Source organism: Miniopterus natalensis, chromosome 4 (assembly GCF_054644295.1).
Source record: "Miniopterus natalensis isolate mMinNat1 chromosome 4, mMinNat1.hap1, whole genome shotgun sequence".
Classification (NCBI taxonomy): Eukaryota; Metazoa; Chordata; class Mammalia; order Chiroptera; family Miniopteridae; genus Miniopterus; species Miniopterus natalensis.
The window spans coordinates 93021024-93044380 of NC_142084.1; the positions used below are offsets into that span (position 1 = coordinate 93021024).

Consider the following 23357-nt stretch of genomic DNA (forward strand, 5'->3'; position numbering starts at 1 on the left):
TCTATGGGCCCAGGGCCAGGCGAGTAGCTATGGGAGCAAATGAGTGAAAAGAACAAACTAATTGAAAGTCCAAATGAATGTCTAGCTTTAAAAGAATTCTGATTTAAAAAATAAGATGAGAAAAGATTTGTTTCAGCCCAGGCTTTCCCTCAAGGACCTTTTAAATATAAAAGTCCCAGTTACTTTACTAGCCTTGTGTGTTATAATTCTTGCAGACAAATTAAAGTTTGAGAGCTGAGGCATCGGAGGCAGTTGCATCCTCCAAACCTTTCTTCTGTTCTATGATGAACCACAAATAAGGGAATTAAGAGGAGATACAGGTTCCAAAATTTGTTGAAACAGCCACTGCCTTCTCCAATCGAGCAGGCCTTGGACAGGAGGAGAGAGTGCTCAGAGATGAACATTCTCTTATAGTTGCCACCCTGACAGTGTCACTTGTGGCTCAGTAACACATGCCTTGAGGTTCTGCCAGGGGTGGGGAGGTGGGTTCAGGCCCTGGAGAAGCTGGTCCCTGGGCCAGAGCCTCCATGAGCCACCTGGGGGCCCCTGTGGCCAGCACCCAGAGAGGGAGGGGTAGAGACTGAGTCTGGGAGCTGAACAGTGAGTACTAGGAAATGCACGGCCAGTACATCATCGTCCTAATGAAATTACCTCGAATATCTCAGGGCCTCTTGGCTCCTGTTAGTGGAGCTGGCAGATCTGATTTGGAACAAGTCGTTTTAAGTGTGGTTTTAAAGGCAAGACTCCCCTGTAGCTCCTGTCCTGCTTCCTGGAACTGGAAGAGAGGCTACCTTTCTTGTCCTTGGAGAATTTAGACACTTTGGAATGTCTGCTGCCTGGGCATTGACGCTGCACCCTCATGCTCAGCATTGCTTCCGAGGGCCATGGCATTGGGGTGCAAGGTCTGGAGTTGGTAAGGCTTTTACTATCTGGGAACTGGTCCCCCTTTCCTCAAGAGGAGAGAGGAGGCCTCATTTCACAGCTTGGGAGTCTCTGCATAGTCTTGCTCCTCAGTTCCCTCACCTGCAAAATGGGGCTAATGGTTATTCCCTGTCAACCTGTGGTGAGGATTGAATCACAACTTACGCATAAAGCTCGCAGCCCAGGGCTTCACGCATAGCAGGCCCTCGGTAAATAAGAGCTGTCACTACCCTCCTTCTGCCTAAAGTCTTCTCCCTACTTTGATGCAAGTGTGATGAATCAGGTTGCAGACTATTTCATGGCTTCAACATGGGATCTCCTGAACTTAGGAAGTATTATCAAGCTGTCACTGCAGTGGGCTGTGAATAAAGCCCCCTTGAGATGAAATCAACCACCGTATGTCTGCCACAAAGACTTGAAATCCAGGCTGGAAGGAGGGGCCCCATAACGGTGTCCTTCCCTGGGAGTGTTGCTGGGGAATTGGAGCTGCCCAAGGAGGAGCCCTGGGGGGACAACTGCAAATGAGCAGGACTCCCCGCAAGTCTCCGGTCCACACTGTCCCTGCGTGGGAAGCTGGTCTTAAGTGACTCAAAGGAATCAGCTCTATGAAATGCTCCTTCAAAACCAGAACCATTGTTCTAGATCAACACTACTCTCACACAGTGAGGCCTTTGTGCAGCCATTAAATATCCATGATTGTTTTTTAACAGCGTGAGGAAATTCTGTGGCTTAAATACAGAGAAAGGATTATAGGACTCTAACAACAATAAGAAGTTCATCCAAGACCTTGCAGGTCAGGGGAGGGGAGAAATGTGCTCCCTCACCAGAGGCCATGGATCTCTCAGAAGTCAGACCTGGGGACCATGTGCTGAAGCTAAAATTATATTGGCATCTTCTGCTTAAAGGACACATGATTTGCACATTTCTATAGTTTCACTCTTTCTAAAGTGATTTTGCTTTCCTTTTATAATCAAGAAAAAACAAAACTTAAACACTATTTTTTTAAAAATAAGAATTAATGAGAGAGTCAAGCATTTTCATGTATATAATTTTACTTTTCTTCTAACCAGCCTGTGAAGCCAGATGGCTCCTCCAGAGGTGGGGGATGGAGGTGAAAGTACTTGTTTAAAATTGTGCAGAAAGTCAAGGGCCGAAATGAGGACTCCTGGTCTTGTTCTGATCTGTCTCTCTACCCTGGATGTTTTATCTCCATATTTTCTTTTCTTTTTAAAAAAGATTTTTAAGTTGATTTTTAGAGAGAGGAAGGGAGAGAGAGAGAAACATTGTTGAGAGAGAGTGAAACATCGATTGGCTGCCTCCTTGCGTGCTCCCTACTAGGGATTGAGCACACAATGTGAGTTTGTGCTCTGACCAGGAATCAAACTGGCAACCTGTTGACGCATGGGATGATGCTGAACCAACTGAGGCACTCTGGCCAGGGAAGTCCTCCATATTTTCTTCAGGCTCATTCAACAAACCTATATGAAGCATTTATAGCGTTTCCGATAATGCGATAAACACTCGGAGGGTCCCAGGATGTAGGTGCCAATTCCTGTCCCCTAGGACTCTGCTCCCTGGTAGAAATGAGTGTGAGAGATTGACAGGAGAAATGTCAAGATAATAAATCAGCAGCCTGTACAGAGCGCTGTGAGTACTGGGAGGATGGAGTGACTAATCCCATGGCAAGGGTGGGGATGATCAGAAAAAGTTACAGGGAGGAGGTGGCATTTAAATTGCAACTTGCTGTCTGGCACAGGAGTTAAGAGCCGAAGCTTCCAAATTTGGCAGACCTTGAAAGAACTTCAGCCTTCACAGCTTCATACTTGTGGACTTTGACAGATTATTTATCTCCCTCCAAGCCTCAATTATTCTGGAAAATGGGAGTAATCATAAGCAACCTCATAATAATTTTTTTCAGGAGTAAATAAGGTAAAGGAAGCAAACCATTCAATAATAGCTCACTGTAACTTTGAGCCTTGTTTTTTAAAATCACAATTAGTAGTAATATTGCTGTTGTTCATTTATTCTACCAAAATGAAAATTATTTCCCATGGTAAATAGGTAATGGAACAGTGTTCCAGGTAGAGGGAACAGAATGTCCTAAGCCACTGATGTAATAGCCTGACATTTTGGAAAGTGGCAGATGGGTACAGGAGGAAGTGGAATAGTAGGAAGTTAAACTATATATATTGGGTTGGAGTCAGATTGCAAGGAGCCTTGTTTGCTGTGGGAGGAATTTTATGCTCTAGAATGATGATGGGGTGCAATTAGAGATAAAAGAAGAAAAAAAGCCAGGGAATGGCATGGCCAGATGCATGTCTTAGAGAGTTCCCAAGGCAGCTGGGAGGAGGCTGGATCCCAGGGAGCTGGAAAACTATAAGGGAAAGTAGACTTTGAAGGTCGGTACAGTGGGCCACATGGAGCAGACAAGGGCTTGTGATGAAGTATTTTGTTTCAATCAAAGACCTTTTGGACTTAAGACTTCACAAGATAAGGGAAACAGTCCCTATTCGCAGGATATAATGTATAGTGGAGAAAGGGAGAGGAAACCAGAAATAGCCATACTTTAAGACAGATAATCATCACAAGAGAATTGAGGAAAGCATTGAGAGGGTCAAAAGGAGGGGATGTGACATCCAGGTGGGCGGATCAGAAAAGGACATGTGCTTATTTTCAGGCTCCCTACCGGCAATGGACCATAATGAGCAAGGGCAGCGCCTGTAGTTTACTTGCCTGGCATAGAGAAGGGAAATAAGTGATTGTGGATGGAGGTTCATCTGAGATGTTTCCTTGGAGCTGGTGGATGAATAGAGTGGAGAAGAGGGAGGGACCCATTTCAGGAAACCCCAGCAGGTCAGAGGACTGAGTTTGTGAATGTGGATGCTTCCTGTGGCTTTGGTTTTGCTCTCTTTGATCCCCAACTCCAGAAGGCATGTTGGGTGTTTGTTTGTTTTTTTATCTGGAAACAAACAAGCAAACGAAAAACAATACATAACTTCTCTTCTCCGCCACCCCGCATACGGGGTTTGCACACAGGATTGAGTGCAGGCGGGCTTGGTGTGCAGGGTGGAAAAGCTGTGTGAACCCCTCCTGGTTCCAACAATTAAAGTGACTCAGTCCATTTGGCTCCGGAGAAAAAAGACTTTTTTGTCATCATCACCAGGGTATCACAGCATTGCTTCTGCTACCTGGGAAACCAGCCCAAGTACCGATGAGAGGTCACTGTGTTTAGCTAATGATTTAAAATATATGTATTGATCTTTTGCCAGGAAAAAAAAAAAAACAATGGGTTTCATTGGAGTGAAATTTAATGTAAGAGAGCTATGGACTCTGAGAATTTGTGAAAGCCATTCATGATAATAAAGCTTTTATTTGCTTTGGAGCAAATAGTCCTTTGGCGTGATGTTTATTGTCTTTTCATTGTAGTCATGGTTTAAGCCAAGGCAAAATGCACTGCCCAAATGCTTCTCCAGTTAGACAGACCCTGTCTCCTTTAAATTGCATTTCATCTGAAATGGACTAGGTCACATGTAATAAATTCTGGCATTTTAATGGAAACATTACAGCAAAAATAGTTAACAATCTGCTTTAATTTCAAAACCAATTTTCCCCTTCATACGGCCAGGCAGTATCTTGGTAAAATGTGCAGCATGCATTGGGATTTAATTATGACGGCAATTTGTTCTGAAGCAAGGCTAACTGGGTTGTCAGTATTCTGGATAAAGGTGTCGGGGGCTTGGCAGCGGGGGAGGATGCTAGTAGCTTGGCGTTCCTGGGTCCTTAATACCATGCGGACCACAGTGGAATCAGAAGCTCTGTGCACATCAGTGGGAGGCCCGGTGCTCCTGGGAGCACAGGAAGAGCCCTTGCACACCAACGTCCCATCCCCATGCGAGGACTGATTTCATGTCTCTCCACTGGATCCAATTCATTAATTCATTTATTCCTGCAACAAATATTTGATTCCCATTGTGCAGGTGTTGGGGATACAAAGGTGAGCAAAAATAAGCAGGATTCCCATCTTAGGAAGGTTATAGGCTAGTGAGGAAAAATACATTCATCAAAGGATGGTACAAATGTATGTACAAGGACAGCTCTGACAACAACTTCAATGAAGGGTCCGTGGTGCCAGGTGAATGTGTAAGAGGGGTGTTCACTGTGGTCGGACAGTGGTGCTGGTAGGCATGGAAGGCCTTGCCCGGGAAGCTGCCTTAGCGCTGGGCTGGGCGGGGAGGGTGGCATGGTGGGGATTAGTCCGGGCAAAGGACAAGTGCACACAGACCCCTGAGGAGGTGTTGCATGCTGGGTCTGAGGAACTCAAGGTGACTCGGTGTGACTGGAGATCGTAGAGCACAAGGGTCTCAAGCCTAGTGTCAGTGGTTTCCGGAGCTGCCCGGCTCTAGTGTCTGGTAGACCCTTCCGAATTCCACCTCCTGACTTCCGAACACTGACCTCCCCGCGTGATTGCTGCGAGTCCCAGGGCCAGTCATCTAGCCTCACTCAGTTGGCCAGTGCCAAATAGGCAGGGTCCCAACCCCTGCGGTACCTTTATCCTTCAGTACATTTGATTCCAGTCAGCGGGCTTTCATTCCTGAGTGCTGTGCTGGGGTTGATATGTTGGATCACTGAGGACTTCGGTAATGTTCACTGTCATGGTTTCTTGTCTTACTCAGGCCAGGAAGAGTTCATTCCTTATCAGTACCACTTCTTGCCCTGAGAAACTCTGAAGCCTATTTCTGAAAATCCACTGCAGCCCCATGAAGGCATCTCCCATCCTCTCTCTCAATTTACTTCGATTAACAAATGAGTGAATGCGCACTTATTGTGCACAGGGCTTTCACCCACTTACTTGTCAGATACCCTTGTAAGGCAAGGGTTATGTTGAGTATTATAAGAATCAGAGGCTCACTGAAGTTAACTTTCCCTAGGTCACCTGGCAAAGAGAAGGTAGCAGAATATCAAACCCAAGGCTTTAAATTCTATGTCCAGTTTTGCCTGCTATATTGGTAAATAAGCTGGTTTTAGACAGCTTGTGGACAATACAGGGGAGGAAAATGGAATTGCATGATGGGAAAGTTTTTTGCTTTTCAATTCTTTCTCAAACACTCTGATCAATCAAGTAGGAAACGTGTTTGGTGTCAACGTGGCTTTGGCACGTGTTTAATGTTTGCTAACTCCCTCGTTACCAGAGAGAGAGAGAGCTGGCTTCAGGCTCTGCACCTTCAACACTCATAGTCTCTAACAAGAATATAATAAAATTATTTTGATTTCATCTTCTATATTTGGAGTATCTCATTGTTTTCCCTGTGGTGGTGATATAAAGTTTCCTTTTTAAAAAATTTATTTTTTCATTGATTTCAGAGAGAGAAAGGGAGAGGGAGAGAGAGACAGAAACATCAGTTATGGCAGAGAGTCATTGACTGGCTGCCCCCTGCGCGCCCCCTGCTGGGGATTGAGCTGCAACCCAGGCATGTGCCCTGACTGGGAATTGAACTGTGATTTCCTGGATCCTAGGTCGATGCTCAGCCACTGAGGCACGCTGGCCGGCTTAAAGTTGCCTTTTAAGGAAGAAAATTACAGGAAAAATTAAATAAAAATACTGAATAAATTATAGGTCTGGCGTATGGGCACAATGATAATTATAATGTGAATGTATATTCATCCGAATGAGCTGGGAACTGTTCCCTTCCTTCACACTGTCTCCCTTGCTCCCGGGACATGCGTGCTTCATGTGATCATTGCAGCCCTAAGTTCTGAATCTGTTCTTTTGTTTGTTTTCCTGGGAAATGTATAGAAAAGATTTTAATGAAAACTATCCCTGTCATTAGGACCATTGAGATATTGTCCTTCTTAAGTTTAAATTTTATAACCCAAATCCACCCAAGCTAGTAATGGAGTCTTAAAACCTAGGAAAAATATGTAAGTTTATTGCAAAAGATAATATCCCATTTAAAACAGTTTAGAAATTTACAAAACCTTACATTATACATAGATTTTAAGAAGATGCTCTACAGGTGAGCTGGTATTAAGTTCCAAGTATAGTGAGTACAATTTTTTTCTTAACTACAGAGAAAGCAGCTACATAATCTCCTGCAATTTAAGTTGACAAATCAGTCTTTTTTCCTTCAATTTTATAAAAGTAATTTTTGCTAAATTAGTGTCTCTCCATGAAACCAAGTACGGCATTTATGTAGATTATCATGGTAGATGTTACATAATATTTTACAAAGAAGTGATTTCCACATGAGTAGATGAATATAAGGTTTTGGTACGTGTATATATGTGGGTTTTGTTTTCTTTTAAACAGAGATGATCATTTTTGTTAGCAGGAAGGCGTTTACTGCATCCTTTTCCCTCATAATGATTTTAAATGTTCAATTTCCAGAAGAGCCCTCCTTCCCAGTTTCAGGTTGGTGGCCCTAGTAAAGTTGTGTTGTGCTTTGGTATAGAATCAGTAGTCTCGTTTGGTTGTATCTCTAGAAATGTCAGCATTTTCTACCCTGATATCATTTTTCAGTTGAGGGTTTATCTGAGGCCCCCAACTTAACATAAGTGTATAAAAACATGCACTTTTTAATTACCCAAGGGTCGGGTTATACCTCTTGTGAGCGTGACCTCAGACACCTCCTCATTATTCCAGGCGAAGTCTGGCGATGGGCCAGCTCAGCTCCGGATCGCCCTGCACATGTGATGTTGGACCGTGCACAGAGCTTATAAAGTGGGCAGAATAGGTGTTTCTATCTCAGTTTGAGAATGGACCGACAGGCCCTGAAAGTTTAAACAATTTGTCAAAGAGAGTGGACGAGGCTGTTCTGTTGCCTGGGTCTCTTCATTCCTGAAACAGGGTTATTTTCATTCTAGCATGCTGCCCAAGATTATAAATTAATTTGAAAATTAGTCTAAGGAAAGCGAATTAAGATGGAAGCTCTACTACAAGATAATATTGCATAAAAGATCCCACATGATTTTGCGTTTTTGGATTATCTTCTCTGCTGTTCTTTTCCACTGTCGGGCCAACTGAGAGCTGATTGTGTGGATACAGAAAGATCCCTGGCTTTCAGCCAGTGGTAGCATATCTTATTGAAATGTGGCTTCCTCAGTATGACAAGTGTATTTATCTTAATTCCCACTTAACATTATGGATGCCGGTCTCATTTTGTGGGTTTAAACATTACACTAGAAACAGAACAAGAACATCTTGAATGACATCCCAAGACTTAAATAGAGCAGGCTGAGACTCCTTGCCAAATTCCCCTCTCGCTCTCACTGAAATAGCTTGCGCACTGCAGCGCGTGGCGGGAGCAGGTGCGACTGTCGGAGTGCTTTGCTCAATTCGTCTCAATTTGCAGTGGGGTACGTTCATCCCACGTTCGCCCAGGATGCTGCTCTCTGCAGACTCTACCTCAGACACCTGGTCTTGAGCAAAGGGGGCTATGCAATACCTTCTTCATTGACTGCCATGTTGAGCTTTAGGCTCCCTTTCTAAGCAGCATCAGTCCAACCACAGGCTGGTAGAGAATTTAATGAGAAGGAACAGGAGCCTTACCAACCCCCCCTCATCCCCCAAAGTATGTAGCAGTTACTTAATTGTATTATGTTAGTGGTTTGTTCAGCCATGCAAGTTTGACTGGACCCACATGTAAAGAGGTCTTGTCAAAAGAATGAGCCAGACTTTAAAAGAATTCAGACTTTGGGAATGAAAGGTCTTTAATACTAAAATGGGGGGAAAAAAATCTATTCTCATCCCTAGTCCTGCTGGTTCTTCAATCAGGTGACCATGGCCTGGTCACCAGCAGGGGAGATTATGTAGATTAATATACTTTTGAACCTATCTATAAAGCTACTGCAGGGATGAATGGATGAGAACCGGTGTGTTTTATCTTAGTCTTATTTATGTTATTGGTAAGATGAAACAGACAGGCTGCTGATCTCATGATCTTAAATGTTGCAGGGAAATTAGCTGTGGAATCTTAAAGTTCAAACCCAAACCAGATCCCACGCATTTGCCAAGCGGTCTCAGGCCCCAGGCCCCAGGCTGAGAAGCATGATGCTCTAAAGGTGGCCTCTGGAGCTACACCTGCGGGGTAGCCACACCGAGTGCCTTATCCCCTGCAGCGACCTTGCTCTGCCACAGACTGGCAGGCCCACACAGCATGAGATGACAAATCCTGGATTTGGGGTCAAGGGGCTATTTTTAAATAAAAATGACCCAACCTACCAGGCGATCTCGAATTTTTTGGCCTGCGCTTTTCTGTCATGCTTAGCTGACCAGTATCTTAGAACACTACAAGTTTATGCATCTGATCTTTTCTGGTGGCTCAGTTTCTAACCCTCTTCTGTCTTCCTGCTCTGCACAGCATTTTTTTCTTCTTTTTGGATGACAAGCCAAGGATGAGAGGAAGTGCTTAGCATCATGGAGATCTTGGGAAGTTGATGGGGGCTTAGCTCGTGGTGGGAATCTAGACTCGCAAACCAGGATGTGTCCTGGGCATGTGTGGCAGGGAACTGAACTAGGCAAGGGGTCACTCTAGGGTCCGTGAAGTCCTCAGTAAGCAGTGGCACTCACTCAGGTGAGGTTGGTGGTCAGGTGCCCCCCAGTGACTAAACCAGCCCTGAGTCTTTCCTGTTTCACAGGCCAGGTGTCTTGCAGCCTGGGGCCTTTGCTAAGAAGTAGAGAAGGCCTGAGGGCAGTGGTCTCCCCACCTTGGAGAGGCATTTGGGGAGGGGATAGGGCATGGTCTCAACACACTCAGATCCACCAGAAGCATTTCTTCTTCACCTTCTTGGTTTTCCGCCGTAAGTCCTGTTTCTCTGGAACAGGGGGTTCTGCTGTCGACCTTGGTGGGGGAGGTGGCTCCTCAACTGGTTCTGCTTCCTCCAGACTCTGTAGAACTTCATGGAACCTGCCTTCCTGCTGCCGAAAATCATATTCTACACTGAAACACACAGCGCAAAGAAGGAAAGTAAATTCAAATCAGCACATATGAATTTAGCATCATCAAGGGCCCAACTGATATGGAAGAGCATGAGCTTTGACATCCGGTCCCAGATGCTTAGGTACCTTCTGGCTATGTGACCTTGGAAAAATTGTGCCACCTCTCCATCTATCTATCTATCTATCTATCTATCTATCTATCTATCTATCTATCTATCTATCTATCCATCCATCCATCCATCCATCCATCCATCCATCCATCCATCCATCCATCCATTATTCATCCATCATCCATCTATTATTCATCTATCCATCCATCTATCATTCATCTGTCATCTATTATTTATCCATCCATCCATCCATCCATCATTCATCCATCTGTCCACTCACCCATCCATCTATCCATCCATCCATCTATCCATCCACCCACCCATCATCCATCTATCATCCATCCATCATCCATCCATCATCCATTATTCATCCATCCATCCATCCATCAATCCATCATTCGTCCATCTTTCCACTCACCCATCCATCCATCCAGTCCAACCATCCATCCATCCATCCATCCATCCATCACTCATCCATCCGTCCACTCATCCATCCATCCATCCATCCATCCATCCATCCATCCATCCATCCACCCATCCATCCAATCCATTCATCCATCCATCTCATGGCTTCACACTGTGCTCAGTTGTGGCATACAACAAGAAGACAGAGAGACATGGATACTGCTCTTGTGGATCTTACTTCTCAGTGTGTGAGACAGGTGACTAAACTAACAATTGCTTTAAAAATATGGTTTGTATTTATCTCAACTTTAGCTACTTTCCAGCCCTTCATCCATCCACCTCTGCCAAATTATATGAACATACACAAAACCCGCTTTCTTTTTCTCCTTATATGTGACATCTCTCTGACTTCATAATTCAAATAAACAAAAGACAACAAACCACCTGAGTTTGTCAAGACTCACAACAGTGTCCTAATACCAATTAGAAAATAATGGTGTGGGTGAATCTAGAATGTGTACAGAACTGGCAGGCCTGGGGGAAGAAGAGCCAGGAGACAGAATGAAACTGTCCCATCATCATAATTTAAAGTGCAGCCCAGTATAGAGGATAGAGCAAGGGCTCTCGAGTGGAACGCTCCTGGGTTTGAAGCAAGGCCGCACCACTCACTGGCTGCGTGGCCTTGGGGACTCTTTCAGGGACTCAGTTGAGAGTGGAGCTTGTAAAGCCCTGTCGCACTGGGTAGTTGCGCAGATGGGACACAATGACAGGTGAAATGTCCTCACGTAGGATATGGTGTCTGCCCACTCACTCCTCACAGAGTCTTTTGTCTTCCTGTGTTATGGGCTGAGTGTCTCCCCTCCTCGTCATACCTGAAGCTCTTCAGTAATTGTATACCTTGCCAGCAGCATCCCTCTTCACCCCTCCCCTCCACATACATTCAGGAAAGGATACAGTCTATGTTTCCATGGAAACCCCGCAGGGTTCCATTATAGTCAGTGCGACTTAGAGATTCCCCTCACCCCTCTTGCAACTGCCCCCACTGATCTTGACAATGGAAAAGGGATTGAAAGTGACTTTCTTTTCAAGGCCAGGCAAAAAGCAGAGTATAGAGAAGTGTGTGCACTTAGGAAAGAAATTGATGAATGTTTTTTAGGCCAAAGCAATATATTAACACAAAGGAAAATTGCCACTTTCCTCTTGTGTTTGACTAACTACTGTTCAGTTTGGAGGAGAGGAGAGGCTCTCACCTTTTCATCTTGAAGCTGGGTTGAGAAGAGGAGATACCCCTCAACTTCCTTCTTAGCCAACCCACACTATATTCAGCAGTCTCTCGAAGAGGGGGACACGTTGCCTACATGGTGAGAATTCAAGGAGAGGGTTGTTTGTGGATTCTGGGGGATGGCCGTCTGCCTTGGGTTTGGTTTCAAGGCGAATAAACACCAGTAACTTTTTTCACCTCCCCTTCCTTTCTCTCCTTCCTCTTAATCTCCCTACCCTACCTCCCACCCTTACCATCTGCTGCCACCTGTATTTCCTGTGGATGAAGAGGACTTGGTTTGTAGAGCTCTGGCTCACAGTGGGGGCAAATGGTGGTCAAGAAATTGTTACAATACAGGATCCAGGCACGGAGCCACTTAGGGAGTGTGGAGCCTTCAAGGTGTGTGAGGTTGGTCCTGTGAGGTTGACACCTGGCTCAGGGCTGCCCATTCACTGTCTAAGGGAGCCTTAGAGCCCTCCCATGTGAGGTGTCTGTGCGAGGTACCGCACTGCCTGTGGAAGGCGAGCTGTGTGCAAGCCAGGCATGGAAGAGAGCTTTCAGGGGTACCTCTCAGGGGCACCTACTAATCCTGCAGAATTCTCCAGCCATTGCGCCAGGTGAGAGGGAACTGGATGCAGTGGGATGCCTAAGTCATGGTTTGTCTGGGAGAAGAAATAGTGAGAAGCCAAAAGTAGATAAATACATTAAGCAAAGGACAGAAGCTGGTTCTGGGGGCGGTAGCTTGGCTGGGCAGAACAAAGTTGCATATGCCAGAGAGAGAGAAAGCTTATATAGAAACAAAGGAACACTAGAAACCCCTTATTTTTATATAGCACTTTCAAACCGCAAACACCTCAGATCTGCGTTTCCATTTTACCCTCATGATGGCCCAGGAAGATGGGGAGGTTGTTGTTCCCACTTGACTGACAAATGAGATGGCAAAGAGATGTCACTCTGTGCATTATGATTGGAATCTGAGCCTGGTTGCCAGGCTCTTCGTCCTCTGTTTCCCTGAAGTGGGATGGCATGTTTTAGCACAGGGCCCGGCTCTTCCAGGGCCTTGATCTAGGGCACCCTGTTAGGTGGTGCATGCCAGTTTAAAGTAATAATAATAATAATAATAATGAGGGGGGATGGGAGGAGGGAGAAGAGGAGGGGGGAGAGGGAGGAGGGCTGTCATTCATGGGGTGAAATCTATATTGTAGACACCGGGCTGCAAGTTCAATAATTGCTACATGTCTCATGTAATTCTCACAGCCCCGTTAGATAGATGCTATCTTCGTTCCATAAATGAGGAAACTGAGGCAAGGGCAGGTTAGGGGCACACACTAGTAAGGCACAGGGATGGGATTTGAGCCAAGATTGTCTGGGCCCAAAGCTGGTGCACTAAGGCAGACCGCACTGAAGAGCACAGTAGTCTGTGTCTGTGCGAGATCCTGGCTGCCAGATGTGTGTGGGGTGGGGGTGCCGAGGTGGTGGTGACCGAGGCCTGGTGCAGTGAAATGACCTCCCAGTCCCTTGTGAAACCAGACCCACTGTGGAGCTGGGCTCCATGGAGGACTCTTTATGACCCCATGGACCAGCCCACCTGCAATGGTGTTTCCAGATGGCAGGGCAATGCTGGCAGGAGGCTGCATAACCAGAAGAGATGAGCACCCCCTTAGCAGGCAGTGGACTCAAAGTAATATGGGAGCTCAGCCATCTTGAGTGTGGTGGGTGCTGAGGTCTGCGGTGGGCCCCTGCCCTTCCTTCTCAGCAGGGGGCTTGGTCTTTTATAAAGAGAAACGGACAAGCCACTGGCACAAACCATGTACTCCAAGCAGTTGGCTGAGAAATTAATGACCCATGGCACCCCTCCAAAGACAGAACATCTTCCAGGTCCCTCTCTACCTCCTTACCTCTACGAGTGTTTCTGTGGCCCTCACCATAGAACCCAGGGGCACCACAGACTTACCCCTACAACTTTCTCCTCTACAGAATTAGCTGTCAGCACCCATGGAGTCAGCAAGGGCAGTTTGGCCCCTGCCCACTTGTATAAACCACATCAGTTTGGAAAGTGTCTTTGGAGAAGGATTCCAGTCTGGGAAAGTAGGAGCTTTAGTTACTCTCTGCCCCCCATTCCTGAAACTTTCTCCTAATAACCAGTTTGCTGGTTATTTATAGGGTGTCATTTTAAGCTTCACAACTCACAGGCATCTCAAGTTGGCAAGGGCACCCCTTCCCCTAGGGCATCTGTCTGCTGACAAGTCCTCAGGGAACCGCAGGTTCTCCTCTGGGCACTTGAACAAGCAGGACAGAGCTGCGGGAACCGTCACTGCTAATCACTAGCTGTGAGAGAAACTGGTGCTCTGGGGCAAGAAGGCCTTCACACCCAGCCCTCAGAAAGGACAGGTCACCTCAGGAGACTTGAACACATGTGTTCAGATTATACAAGGTCAAATGCAAGAGGGGATGGGACAGGAAAATCTCCCCAAAGCAGGACCTGTTTAAGCCCTGCCTCTGTTGGATCTTGGACAAGTCACCTAACCTCTCTGGGTCTCAGTTTCCTCATCTGTAAAATGGGAATAAAAACCATACTCATATGTTAGGGTTGTTGGGAGTCAGAGATGAGATGCTGCATGTACAGTATTTAGCAAAATGCCTGACCCAGTGCCTGGTACAAGTGGTAATGATCGTTACATTGACTTTACGGAGAAATAAAGACTGGGTCATTCTGTGGTCAGCGGTGGCCTCTGCGCCAGCAGCCATTTGTTTGTTATTCCTGGGAAATTCCCAGCTCACTTGATTTTATATTTATGGCATGTTTCAGCCTCTTTAGCTATTAATGCATTAAAATAGATTTCATCTTTATTGCAGATAAATTGCTGATGCTCTAAACCCTCCTTCTTTTCCCTTACACTCTGAGGAGAAGGGAAGGATAATGCACTACTGAGAAAAACAGAGAGTAGAGGAAGATGTCTTGGGATCAAACTATCAGGGCTCAGAGGAATTTCCACACATACCCCAAACTTTTATGCCTATTTCTGAAAGAGGCAGCCTGAGCTATGTTTGGTGGTGGTTGTTTGGGGGAGGCTGGTTGGTATTGCTATGACATGTATGGTCCAGCATTTGAAATGAGTGCTGCTCAGTCTACGTTGAAATGTGGAGAGCTGCAAATGTGTCTGTGATTACTGGAAAGAACAGATAGGCTGTGTCCTTTGTAGGTATTTTTCACTGGAGACTTCACTCTTGGCCAGAGAGAGAACTGTGGCTGGAAGACATGGCTCTCGCAGTCACCTGGCTCCATGGTGGGAGAGCGTCCTAAACAAACCCAAGGAAAATACTAAATAACTGAAGCAGAAAGTTGGTTACTAAACCCACAGGCCTGGGTGCATATTACATTTCTAGTGAAATACCTTGTTCTCTGGTTAGCTAATAGCTTTAAGGGGCAGGCAAGGCCAAGAACCAGTGTCCGAAAAACTTAACCATAGAAAGAAACTCATGGAAGGCTCACGACGCCACCAACCACGTGACTCCAGGTGACTCATGTAGCTCTCAGGAGGGTGAAGGCCTGGCTTTTCTCCTGTAGGGCTCTCAACTATAAGGCTTAGGCCTTCGTTCCAGAGAGTTCTGAATATCAAAATTGGTGAATCTGAGATGCCTTTGAGATAGTTAGTTGGAAATATCTAGTTTATAGATATGGTTAGGAGAGAGAGAAGAAAGAGGTGGGGAAAGACGGTAGTGCCATAAGACATCAACTTAAAATCCATGAATACAGTTGAAACCATGGAAAGAGGCTAAGAATGAGAAGAGGAGACCGCCTATCCAGGTGCACCCTTAGACAAAACAACAGCTCTTCTATTTCTCTCCTCTCTAGCACCTTTCAAATCTCACAGCACCAACCTCTCCCTTCAGCCATGAAAAATGCTAAGTTTGCAGTGTGCTCTTTATTTCCATTTCCTAAGCAACATGCTGGGATGGTAGATGAAAATTTATTCTGAGAAACACTTCCTATTCTCTTCCCTCAAAACACTTCATGTATTTTACAACGTAACCCAAGAAGATTTTTTTCCTGGGAGCTATGTCCAGAAAACAAATGTGCGGTTGGAGTAGTCAAAGTCCTCCAAAGAGCTCAGCGATGGTTTTCAGAGTGAACTCGAAGATGAGGTACAGGGAGACATGGCTGGAGGAGCAGGGAGAGGAGTGGGGAAGGACGGAAGATGCGGCTTGGGGGAGGCCTCGTGCCCTTGAGAAGAGGAAAGGAAGCTGATTCCTCAGGGCTCCATTTCTTAAACTTCAATCATTTGTTCAGCATCTTCATGGTTTTTGTGAAACTCCCCACATCAAATATTTACTTAATGTTTTTCCTCTCTAAATCAATTTTCTTTTTAACTTAAAAACGTGTACAAAATAGTCAATACCACTTTCAAAAGTGGAGACCTGCATGATTTACAATGAATATTTAGGGGGACTAGTTTTAGAATTTAAAACCATCAATAAAAAAATTTAAGATGATTACATTCTGGCTAGGTACCGTTGCTTGCCTATAGCTATGAACCTGAGAGCTGCTGTCTCTTGGCAAAGAAGTAGCTACATAAGCATAGGAAAGGGTTTGAAGACATTCCAGCACCAAAAACCAATTTTCCCCTCCAGGTAATCACAGGATTGAAATAAATTTGGAAAGAGAAACAGCCTTCTCACTCAGTTATCCAATATTATTTAATCTTAGGTGCTATAGGTGGCATTCACCCAACGCTTTGAGAAATCTGCTCTAGAATCAATGCTAAAGATCGGTGAGGATTGTGACTGGGGACTAAACAGCCTGGAACCAGCTTAGGCATAGAGCCAATTTTTGCCCCCTCCCCTTGGAGCCTATGGTATTCAGAACTCAGAGGAGTCCATTCTCCCTGGTGTAAGAAATCCCTTGAGAGCCCCCGGGAGCCATACATGGAGTCCTTAGGCATCTGTGTGGCGCTGTGCTTGTTGGTGAGACGGGATCTAGGGAGGTTGTCTATAGTAAGAAGAAAGTCAAGGAGACTGGGGGCTGGGTGGGTGGGACACAAAGGCTCTTCTTGGAACAGAGAGACTGAGTTGGACAGAATGGATGACCTCACATGTCTCGGTGGAGGCAAGCAGCATTAGTCATAGCCTTCGGCTGATGGGGCCACTTAGGAAACCTTATGTGTTGCTAACTTAGCAGCAGCATCTTCAGAGAAGAACACCCGGCAGGCAGTTCATCCTGAGCCCCTGCACTTTATGTACAGTGACGTGTACTGGGCCCGTCATCAGGGTGGGGGACTGCACCCAACAAGGCCAGAGGATGGGTATTTCACATTGCTTATTCATTAGATTGTAAGATCTGACTTTCTAGGACACAACACAGAGTTTGCAGTCGTTTGAAATGTTAAAAAAAAAAAAAAAAAAAAAAAGACTACTCTCATCTCCCCACTGTTACTATGATGGGGATGTTTTTCTGATCTCTCTGCTTTCATCAGATTAATTGCCTATTCCTTTGCAATGGCTCAGATACAAGGATACAGATACTGTCTGCGAGATCAGTCTGGCTTTGAATGGTAATGAGGAGTGGATGTACACAATCGCTGCCTCTCTTGGAAAGCTGGAAAGGGATGTGTGCACGAAGGTTTACTAACCTTTCCAGGGGTGTAAATTAATTTAGACTGTTTGCTTGGGATGTTTGAAGTAGCTACGGGAAAAATACAAACATATTCGAACATTCTCAGATGTGTAGGAAGGTCATAGTGTAGCCAAATATTGCCACTTTTAATTGAGCATAGAATACCTGGGTGTCAGAGCTGAAAGGGACCAGAGGGACCCTCATTGTTCAGATGAGGAAACTCAGAGGCCAGAAATGATCTGCTCGGGGTCGGGCCATAAACTCACAGTAGCCTGGGAAACAGCCACTTGTCCTTTTCATTTTCATAAGCTAAATAGAAAGTTACCTTAAGGTAATAGAAAGTATGTCATCTGGCTGATGAAGAAAAGAGACTGTGGGAAGTTTGAATAGAGATTAGTATAATTGTTTAAATGAACAGTTTTGGTCCTCTCTAGCTGTCTAGACTTTTAATAATTTCTTCCTAGAGCTTAGACAATTTGCTTAAGATAGATGTAAGAAAAAGGGGCAAAATGTAGCAGTGGATGAGACTGCCTGCTTGCATTTTCCAATGTCACAAGCCTTTTACAGGGGATTTTTTTGAGGGGATCTTTTACACCAAGACAAAGGGCATTTTCTGTACTCAGTCCTGAAGCTTCTGTCATTTGGTGACAATATGTAGTTCTGTGGCTTCTAGGTGTAAGGAATTGATATTTTAACGAAAAAAAAAAAAAAAAGCCCAAGGCCCTGCCTATGTGTGGGGGCCTTCTAACCTCCAGGCCCCCCGTCCCTTGTTAGGATGAAATCTCGGGATTCTGCTGGAGACAATGAGAAAAATTTAAAAGAAGACGCAGCGACCCAGTTGCCTGAGACTTTTCATCCGAGGGAGAAATGTAATAGAGAAAGCACAACCATACACTTTTGCCAAAATTAGATGCTATCAGCTGAAATGACTGCTTTTGACCGCATTTCCACCAGGCCACCGAAATGGGCTTCCAGCTAAGGGGGCATCGATCTTCCTAGTAATAACAGTAATAAGCCCTGGGATTTGTACAGAGCTCTGCAGTTACAAAGGCATTCACATACATTATCTCATTCGCTCCTGGCAGCAGCTCTGTATGGGGATAATAGTCCCCACTCTACAGATGCGGAAACTGAGCCCCAAACGTGTCAGCAGACATCTGACTTGGGGGTTTTGAACTATCCCAAGTTCAGTGCTCTCACTACTATATAGTGTTTTCCTTCTATTACTCATAAAAATCCACATTATCGCTGCAGCCTTACCCCCTGCTGGGAGGAAATGATGAACTTGGAAAGGAAGGCAAAGTGCTTAGCATGTTTCTTGACACATAGTGAGTGCTTGGCATGTGACGACTACTGTTGGGGAAGGGGCATTGAGGTGGAATCATCAGGATCACAGCGTTCGGGTCAGAAAGGTCTGGACTTGAGTCTTGAGCCTGGCCCCTTCTCTGAAAATGCATTATGTGCAGTGGACCATGTAGTTTAACCTCCCCGAGGACATGAACGCCCACCTCAGAAGGTAGAATTTGAAAGGAGATTCGAATGTGCATGCAGAGCTCTGTAAGATGCCTGTGCTCAGTGTTCAGTCAGTGTAGTGTCATTATCAAAAGCATGTGCTCCTAGACCCTATGGTAAGAAAACAATGCGATGCCTGCCTTAGACCCAGATGTTATCATCTCACAGTTAAACACCTTGATGTTTAAGCCTCAGGGATTGAAAGGCCTCCTGTCTCTGCCTTGCTCCCTGCCTCTAAGGGGGTTTACGGGAGTGTTCTGTGGACCCGCAGCTTCTGTGCTCCACAGAGCCGGTCTCCGTTGTGGCCAGGTACCTGTATATGATGCACGCCGTGTTCTGGCAGGTACTGCAGTTGTTGAGATCTTGGCCAGTTCGATAAAAGTTGCGCCTGCAAGATAGAGCATTCGCTGGATAAATCTTTGGGCAAAAGTCCCACAGGATGCACGCATCCTACTGAGTCCTTCCTGCAGCATGGCACTACCCCTCCCATCAGGAGCCATGCTCTGAAGCTATGGGACCATTACAAATAAACAAGGAACCATGATAATAGGGCCTCACATTTCTAGAGATCTTATAAATATTTACGCACTTTTAAATCTCAGGGTTTCCTCATGCTGGCAACAATCCTGGGAGATGAGTCAGCTCTTCTTAACCTCTTGTGATAGAGGGGAAACTGAGGGACTTTGCCAATGAGTGGAAGGGGGGTTGTTAAAACTCCTGACCCCTTAGTCCAGTGCGTCTCCTTCTGTACCACACCAGTGCTGCTCTCCTATAAGGCAATGTTGTTTCTGATTCGTATCAGCAAATGTCACTTAATTTCCTCTCCCCTCTCCTACCCTTTTGTTGAGGAGCTTTCGCCATTCCTTCTTCCCAGTCTTTAGGGAGCACAATTTCTAGGGACGAACACTGCACACCTAAATAAGTAACTGCCTTCCCCTCCCTAGACTGGTGCTGAGTCACCCAGGAAAGCATCCTGTGATTTTTTCTCTCTACAGAATTGTGATCTCACTGCAGTTTCGACTGAGTTGGTCAGCGAAGGACTGGCCCACGCCCTGAGAGTGGCCAGTGGGGGGAAGGTCAACAGTAAGCTTCATGGTCATCTTGAGTCCTTTGTGACAAATGCACAACCAAACTCCTATGCAAGTGTGGCCACTTGCTTCGAGGATGGGGTGGCGGAAGTGCCTGTGTGCTATCATTTCTCCCCATGGCTTACCAGCTGGACCCCCATCTTAAAATCCTTTTGACCCTGCTGCTTCATTGCCCCCTTTCTCCAGTCTGTTCACATTTGGAAACAAAAACAAATAGCCCTGGAAGTCCACCAAAGCTGAGAATTTAATGGAACCCGGTTGGAATAAAGGGAGACCATTGCTTACAATGTGGGAAAACAACAGAAATGCAAACATTTTGGAGACATTTCACTAATGTAAACCAGTGCTTTCTCTCTGCTCCTCTCCTGGAAAATGACTTATCCTACTAGTTCTTAATATAAAAAATTCACCTTACCCTTCAGTGAGAGCCCGAGCTTTCTCCAGGTCTTGAATTACATTCAAAAGGACTTTGATTTTCTCTTGGTTCGAGTGCAGAGATTCCTCCACGGATTGCAGCCTGCCTTGGAGGTCGCAGAGTTCGCCCCGTGCCAGACGAACCTGATTAACCTCACCAATCTCCCTGCTGCTCTGAAGTTCATGCTCCCTCCCTGGAAGAGGGGACGGGAGGTGATCGTTTCCTGGACAGTTCCGAGGCTCCAGGGTGTCCGACTGGGTGGGGTTCTTCGCCGTCCGCTCCTGACACTCGGGGGCAGATTTGGATGCGTTGTTAGGTGTGAGTGGCGGCAGGTCCCCGTGGTTGTTGCTCGGTGAGGAGCAGTCTGAAGCCGCTCCTGGTTGGGCAGGCTGGCCGTGGGAGCCTGGCGAGGGGGAGCTGTGAGTCCGTGGAGGTGAGGGAGCACACCTTTCCTTTGACAGAGAAGACAGTGGGCCACAGTCTTTGTCATCAGAGTTGTCTTTGGGCAAAAGCAATTCGGGAGTAAGCTTCCCTGTGCCTGGCATGTGGTTGGCACCGCTGGTGGCATTGAAGCAGGAGGAAGCTCTCTCCGAGTCTGCGGGCAGCATCCTCCTCCCGTCCCCCGGCCACGGGTCAGCCGCAGGGTGGGCCGGGTTGCTTATCTCCGCAGACCGGTCTTGGCCTAAAGCGGGCCCTCTAGATGCCCAGGTAGGACTGTGATAAATATCATCAGGGACCTGAATGGCAGCCGTTGCTTTCTCTGAGGCTCTCCAAGCCCCTGCTTCCAAGCATATGCTGACAGGCCCATTGCTCTGCACCTGGGGTGTCCGAGAGAGCAGTGGGTGCGACACCTTGATCCTCCGAGGCCCCTCCTCCAGATGCCGAGCCAGCCTTAGGTAGGCCAGGTCAGAAGGCACAATGTCCTGTTCCGAGAGGTTGCCGTTGACCTGGATGGCACTTTGGGGTGCTGTTGGCATTTCCACCAGGGACTTACTGGCCGTGAGTCTCTTCCTTTTGAAGATTGGGAAATGCTTCCTGAGACTGGGGGAGGTTTGGATCGCGATGTTCCGGAAGCCCCCGGCCTTCTGGGACCTGGGGAAGGAGAGCGAGTAGGTGGGGAGGTGATGGTGTCTGGGTGCTTGCGTCTTGCCCATCACAGGCGGGTCTTCAGCAGTGTGGACATCGACCTCTGTTAGGCCCGGCGGAGTCTTACTGGTCCCATCCTCTTTGAATCGCACCTGCTGGGACTTGCTCCTGCGGTGGTGTGGTTGCTTCACAAACTCCACCGACTCTAGACTGTTGCGCTTCAGAAGCACGGGTCGCACTTTCATATTTTGCTGGGCCATTGAGCCTCAGTTGAAAGGATCGGGACCACACACTTCTCCTGGGTGCATGTCCTTAGGTCTTTGGAGCAGCCTCTGGTGATGGCATTTCAGACACGGAGATCTGCCAGCCAAGATGGAGTGGCCCTTTCCTCTGGGTATAGGAAGCTGTGTGGGCCATCCCCAGCCCGGAGTGTCTGCTTGGGAGCTACCCGTAATGCTTCCCCTGCAGTTACAATATTATTTCATTGCAGTGATAATTGCCACTTAGATAAACAATGAGTTAGGCTAATAACATCTGATCTACCAAGAGAGCTGGCGGGCTGTTTATCAAGAGAGGCTGGCAGGAGGCTCTGATCGTGGAAAAGCTTGCTGTCTTGAACAAAAAGACAACAAAAGTACCATTTAGGGGATAGTGCCAGGCTCGCAATGTGTGAATTCCGAAAGCAACCTGCTAGGTCTGGAACAGGCAGCTTCCTTTCCTGGAGCATCAATCTTCAGTGTAAAACTACAGGAAACTTAAACACATCTTCTTTCCTTACCATGTAAACAGGCAGAGAAATCAGTGACCTGAGGGTTGGCGTCTTTGATGATACATAATGGTCCTGAGGGAACCACCCCGTTTCTGTCAATCACAGATCCCTCCCTCGGAGCCATGGTTTTCTCTCATGCTCTGTCCCTTTTCTTCAGCGAGGAACACTTATTTTCCTAAATAGCCTCACAAAACTCAGTGGGGTATGACCAGGACAGGTGCAAGGCATCTGAAGGCATGCAGAGGGCAGAGTCCCTGTCGTGTTCACACTTGGCTCGAGTTCACATGTGGGCAAGTGATCCTTGGCTGTAGCGTCTGGGAATCTAAGTGGAGAACGGCTGGCCTTGGCCTTGGAACTCTGGTCTGAGGCTTGACAGTCTTTGCCAGCAGTCAAGGAGAGTCTGAAAGGGAAAAGACAATAGTCGCGACTGAGAATGCAGTTCCCTAGGACCTAGGTTTCTCTCCAAATTCCAACCACCCAGCTGAGCGCTGCTGTGTGGATGGTCTGGGAACAAGTCAACTTCAGTGTCTGTCCTGCCTTATGTTCACCTTTGAGCCAGTCACCTATGGCTGCAGGGCCTCGGAGCTAAATGCCTGCCTGCCTGGATCATTTCCTCCTTTGCATCACCAGCCAGCTCCTTTCATCCATGGTGTCCCAGCTTAAATGTTACTCCCTCAGGGAGGCTTTCCAATGACCCCTCCCTCATGTAGACCTCCAGTGCTAGACCATGTCAGCACCCCCATTATACCTTCTTATCACATACTTCCTAACACCAATTGCAGCTCTCCTCAAATAATTACTTGTGTGTGTATTTATTTGGTGTGCAACCCCCCCCCCCCCCCCCACGCCTACCCCTGTAAGCTCCAGGATGGCTGGGTATTCCCAGCCCTCCTTTGGGCTCATTGTGGGAGCTTGATGAGCATTTGCTCATAAAGTGGATGGCTGGGTGAAGGTCCTTTGGAAGCGATTGAGAGCCTGGGCACAGGGTTCCTAGGGTGCCCTGCCAGGGCAACAGGACAGTGAGTTCTCTCTGCTACAACTATAACGTTTACTTGAGGACAAGATCTTCCCAAATGTCTTCATTTTTTAATTGCTTTCCAGGAGATAAATGTGCATCAAATTCTCTGTGGGAAGTGTACCTTGTAACAATAACAGTTACCATTTATTGAACACTCATTTTTACTGTGCTGAGGGCTTTACATGCATTAATCATAGCACCTCATTTACTGAGAACTCACTAA

The 23357-nt window shown here is 46.5% G+C and overlaps 2 protein-coding genes across 2 annotated transcripts in view; one reads left to right on the forward strand and one right to left on the reverse strand.

Moving 5' to 3' along the window:
* The window catches only part of DOCK2 (dedicator of cytokinesis 2), a 330536-nt gene that overhangs the window by 139813 nt on the left and 167366 nt on the right, over positions 1-23357 (forward strand). The window lies entirely within an intron of this gene.
* INSYN2B (inhibitory synaptic factor family member 2B) lies at positions 6827-21607 on the reverse strand. The gene is made up of 3 exons (XM_016214023.2): positions 20262-21607; positions 19072-19146; positions 6827-9857 (listed from the first exon to the last, which is right to left on the reverse strand). Exons 1-3 carry the CDS (start codon positions 21605-21607, stop codon positions 9671-9673), a joined length of 1608 nt encoding a protein of 535 aa, XP_016069509.2. The 3' UTR covers positions 6827-9670.